The 4727-nt window shown below is 61.9% G+C and overlaps 1 protein-coding gene across 1 annotated transcript in view; it reads right to left on the bottom strand.

Annotated features, from left to right (window-relative positions):
• Nucleotides 1-2320: 2320 nt before the first annotated feature.
• Nucleotides 2321-4727, bottom strand: part of MAN2B1 (mannosidase alpha class 2B member 1) — a 15365-nt gene continuing 12958 nt past the window's right edge. Inside the window, exons 17-22 of the mRNA XM_077767964.1 lie at nucleotides 4535-4705; nucleotides 4268-4348; nucleotides 3671-3898; nucleotides 3159-3311; nucleotides 2965-3067; nucleotides 2321-2529 (exon numbers count right to left, since the gene is read on the bottom strand). Coding sequence (XP_077624090.1) covers nucleotides 2420-2529; nucleotides 2965-3067; nucleotides 3159-3311; nucleotides 3671-3898; nucleotides 4268-4348; nucleotides 4535-4705 — 846 coding nt within the window. The 3' untranslated portion in view covers nucleotides 2321-2419. The remainder of the gene's footprint in view (nucleotides 2530-2964; nucleotides 3068-3158; nucleotides 3312-3670; nucleotides 3899-4267; nucleotides 4349-4534; nucleotides 4706-4727) is intronic.

Here is a 4727-nt window from a genome sequence, read left to right as displayed (position 1 = left end):
CTGGCCTCAGGAGGAAGGATCTAGAAGAATTCTCAGGAGACACACCCAACAACTAGGCACCAGGTGAGAATACAGCCAAGCCCAGGACACTACCCAAAACGTCCCAAAGGGAGTCCCCATGTGCGGAGGGGACCACTGTGTGCCGGGCAGCCCATCCCTGCAGCTCCTAGGTGCCGTTTGCCTCTGTACTACAGTGACGGTCTCGGGGGAGCCCATTCAGAGGCAACGTGTGTCTGTGTCGTAGCCAGGACCACCCTGCTGCCGGCCTCGTAGAACTCTGCCTTGGGTTTGAGGGTTGGATCCCATCTCAGGCCAGCACGGCTGAGCTCCGCGGACGATATAAAAGCAGCCGCTAGGTGGCGCAGGTCAACCAGCACGACCTGGATGAACTTGGACCCCTGAGTGCCACCTTGTGTGGGTTCCACCCAAATTGTGTATCTTGGCCCACAGCAGCCGGGAGTACCTGGTGGGCCCAGGACACCCTCCCTGGTGGTCCCTAGCCCAGCTGGCCGCTGCCTTTAGAGGGGGAAGTGGAAACCTTTCCAGTGGCATATGTGAGTGGGGCCCCCGTGTGACCGTGACTGGGCCTCCCAGGATGGGTAGGGCTGCGTGCCTCCTTGAGAGGGAGACTGAGGATAGCGCGGGCAAGGAGGAGGGCATCCAGCAACCGGAGTTCAGTCTTGACCTCCACAGAAGAACACAGAAACTTTTCGGGAGGCCAATGACCTGGACGCAAGAATGACAACACCGGATTCCAAGGCATCCTCCAGGAGTTTACCTGTCCAGCCAGGCCAGTTGGGGGTCTTCCCTGTTTTTGGTTATTTTTGGGGTTTTGAGAGAAAGAGGGGAGTGGAGGGGCAAAGGGAGAATCTTCAGCGGACGCCACACTCCGCACAGAGCCCATTTGCAGGGCTTGACCCCACGACCCCAGGATCATGACTTGAGCTGAAATCAAGAGTGGCATGCTTAGCTGACTGAGCCACCCAGGCGTCCCCGGGGTTTTCCCTTTAAATGGGGCTGTGGATACGTTTTCAGGAGGTACCACCAGGCGGGTCCAATACCAGGGCCCGTGCAGAACCACAGCCTGGCCCTGGGCACCTGCCCCGAGTCTCTCTGGACAGCCTGTGCTTGTCGCCGTCACCAGAGAAGAGCTAGAGAGGTTTACAGGGGGGTAGCCAGCAATCGGGCCCCACGGGAGACTGAGGAAGGACCCAGGGCAACCTCCATGGGTCTCCGTGGCCAGCCAGGACCTTGCCTGCCTTTGGAGGGGGATTCGGATACATTCTCAGGAGATCCCGTGGCCTACCAGGCCGAGGATGCCATCCCTAGGGCATACTTCCAGGACAGCCTTATACTTATAAGCCAATCTGGTGGGTACCTGCTAAGAGGGGACCCTACATTGTGCCCTGGGGCACAATCCCCAGACCACCCTGGCTGGTTCTGCTGCCTTTCCCTTCTGGAGGGAAACTTTAAAAAGTGTCTGAGAGGTGCATCCAGTGACTAGAGCCCAGGCAGGATGGTAACTAGCCTGAAGTTCCCTCCTTGGGCCTCTCTGGTCCATCTCTTTACGTGGAGACTTAGAGAAGTTTCAGAAGGCACATCCAGCACCCAGGCCCCATCTGGGACATCATCCAGGCCCAGAGTACCCTCCCCGGGGCTTCCTAGCCACCCAGGCTCCTGCCTGCCACCCAAGAGGGACTTAAAATGTATTTTCTGGAGGAACATCCGACAATCAGGGGCACGTGCATCGGATCGTGGGCTCCAGAACAGCCTGGGATGCCCTCCTGGCCTCCATGTGCCTTTAAGGGACCTGCACAAGCCTGTCCTGACTGGAGGGGAAGTCACGCACGTTTGAGTCTAAGCCACCAGGTTCCTCCCGAAGTCTCCTTCCTCCGTAACATCCCAGGGCACACCAGGGCGGGCCAGGCTCTCTGCCTTCTCCTGAGAGCCCTGCAGCTCTAGGCCACCTGCCCAAGGCCTCACTTTGGGCCTGGTTCCCCCAAGGCCAGGTCTGGAAGCCCCCTACCTCCACCCCCCAGGTACGTCCGGTTCTCTGGGCCCACACCCAATGCACGCCCACCCTCAGAGGCTTCTAGAGAGCTGTGCCACAGCCTGAGTGGACGCAGGAGTGAAGGAGGAGTGGAAGACAGAGTGGCGGACGAGGTGGGGTGTGAATGGTGGAGTCTGGAGTCAGGATTCAGGCCGGTAAGTGACTTTCCTGCAAGGCCTCAGGTCAAAAGTCACATAGTGTTTGCTGACCTTTCTAGGTCATAACTTAAATCCCCTCCAAAACACAGTAACAACACAACCCACTCAGTCACACCTTGACCCAAGGCCTGGTAGTGGCATTTTAATGGCTTTTGTTGGCGGCAGGGGTGGGGGGGAGGCCGGCGGCGCAGTCGGCCTGCTGCCAGCGTGACTAGCCATGCTCTTCCCACTGGACCGAAGCCAGGAAGGTACGGATTTCCATGGGCTGCAGCGTGATGGCGGCGGGGTCCAGCCCAGAGGGAAAGGGCATGGGGATGGGGCCTGGGGAGGGGCAAGGGAGGCGTCAGGGCCACAGACTTCCTCTGTCTCACCCCCTCCTCCTGCTCCCTCCCGGGGCCTTATTCCCAAACTGGTTTTTAAACTGCCTCCCAGGCCCTGAATACCATCCCCAGATCCCCGGATCCGTCTGGTGCCTGGGCATCTCCGCCACACCCTCCAGCCCTATTCTAAAGACCACCATGCCAACCCCACGGGTGACAGGCACACCCCTCTCCCCAGAACTAGATGCCCATGGAATTGCATCTCAGACCCTCAAGACCCACTTCAAGTTTGCTTGGACCCACTTAAAACCCTTAACTGCTAACCTGGATCTGAACACACTGCCCCAGACTCTAGAGCTCTCTACACCTGGGTCCTGGCCAACATTCCCGCACATCCCATCGGCCCCCAGCTCCCAGCCCCCGGCCAGGCCCGCACCGGTGTCTGGTGTCCACTTGAGCCTGGAGGCGCTGGCCCGGGGCTGGTTGGCCACCAGCGTGGTCTCCTGCAGGTAGGTGATGGTGAAGGCGGAGAATAGGTCCTGCGGGCAGNCCGTCCCCCGTCTCCCGTCCCCCGTCTCCCTCCTTTCTTTGCCCTGGGTCTTGTCTCCTTCCCACCTCCACCCTCCTCACCCTCAAATCCAAGGTCACCGGGGAGCTCAGGTTGCCAGAGTCCTCCCCTACAGCGAACTGGTGCTCCAAACGCAGCAGCAGCGTTTTCTGGTCCCAGCGGGCCAGCGTGAGCAGGTGTACGGAGGGAGGCAGCTCCCGGCGCAGCCCTGAGAACTGTGGAAAAGGGGTGGGGCTAAGGCGGTGCTGCTAGGGGGCGGGGCTCTGACGCAGGGAGCGTGGTTTAGTCGGGGAAGGGCGATGATCCCCTAGAAAGAGACTCAGGAACAGGGTGGTTCCAGGCTGGGGGCGGGCCCGAGCCCCAGAAGGGGCNGCATGGGGGGGGAGGGGGGGAGCTGGCAGGGGAGAGGGCGGAGGAGGCTGTGTCTGCACCCAGGCGTGGCAGATGCGACTGAACAGGCTAGGGGCTGAGCTGAGGGGGTGGGACTAGCTTACGGCCTCCCCAGGACGAGTTAGGCCGGTCTCACCCCACCTGCTAAGGACGGGAAAACCCACGGCGGCCCAGTGCCCCTCACCTGCTTCCGCGGGGCGACTTTCACATGGTAGGGGACGCCGCCGCCCGACGACAGCACCACCTGCGGGGCCAGGACCTCCTTCTCTGCCTCCAGCCGGTGCCCGGTGGCCGCGGTCTGGACCTTGTCCAGCAGCACGAGGTGGCGCCCTCGCACCCACCGCCCCAACCCGTCCTCCAGCAGCGCCTCCGCTACTCCACGTCCGTCATCCTTCAGGAGCCTTCGGTGCACCTGCAGGGAGGCCCCAGGACAGGGTGAGGGCTCCCTCTGGCCAGTTTCTGGCCCAGGGCTTGTGGAAATTTCAAGAGAAACTGAAGAGTGGCAAGAACAGATGCGGAGAAAGGTGTGGTAGAGGGCCGCCACAGAAGCCGGGAATCCACCTAGCAGGGGACTTAGGACAGAGGGCGGTTAGGCTCTAACGGGACACGGCGGGCAAGTCGGGGCCTGGAGGAGGAGGAGGTGGGGGGCGGGGCAGGGACTGGACAAACGCGAGGCCTAAGCTTTTCACGTAGGAACTGAGGTTTCGGCTTAGTGGGAACTACACGCAGCGGGGTACGCCTAGCAGAGATCGGGGACAGAAACAGGCTGGTCCCCACTCACCATGAGCTCCACAGAGCCATCCCTCAGGCTGCTGCCCCCCTGGGAGCGGTCAGTCAGCACGGTCAGCTGCGTGTTGCTGTCCTGGGGGGGGGTGGGAAGGGAGGGAGTGAGGGGCCCCACAGCCAGGCAGCCACGCCCCCCAGGCAGGCCCCGCCCCGCAGGGGATGGTGGAGCCCACCAAGGGCAGCTGGGAGTTGCTAAGAGTGAGGGGTGACCCCCACCCTGCGGAGGGGTGCTGAGATGCGGGGGGCAGGATGGGGGGGGTACCCTGATGTAAATGCGGCTGTTGACTGGATAGTAGTTTCCCGCCACCGCCTCGGTCTGGTTCAGCTTCCAGGTGGGCCGATAATCCCGCCTGGAGAGACCGAGGGGTTTGGTCAGGCCTGGGGTCCAGCTCCCCTGCGCCGGCTTATCCATTCCTCGCTCCCCCTTCATCCCCTCCCACCCCCCACACGCAGCG

This window comes from Crocuta crocuta, unplaced genomic scaffold, assembly GCF_008692635.1.
Source record: "Crocuta crocuta isolate KB4526 unplaced genomic scaffold, BGI_CrCroc_1.0 scaffold115, whole genome shotgun sequence".
Taxonomy (NCBI): domain Eukaryota; kingdom Metazoa; phylum Chordata; class Mammalia; order Carnivora; family Hyaenidae; genus Crocuta; species Crocuta crocuta.
This window is presented reverse-complemented; position numbering and strand designations above follow the sequence as displayed.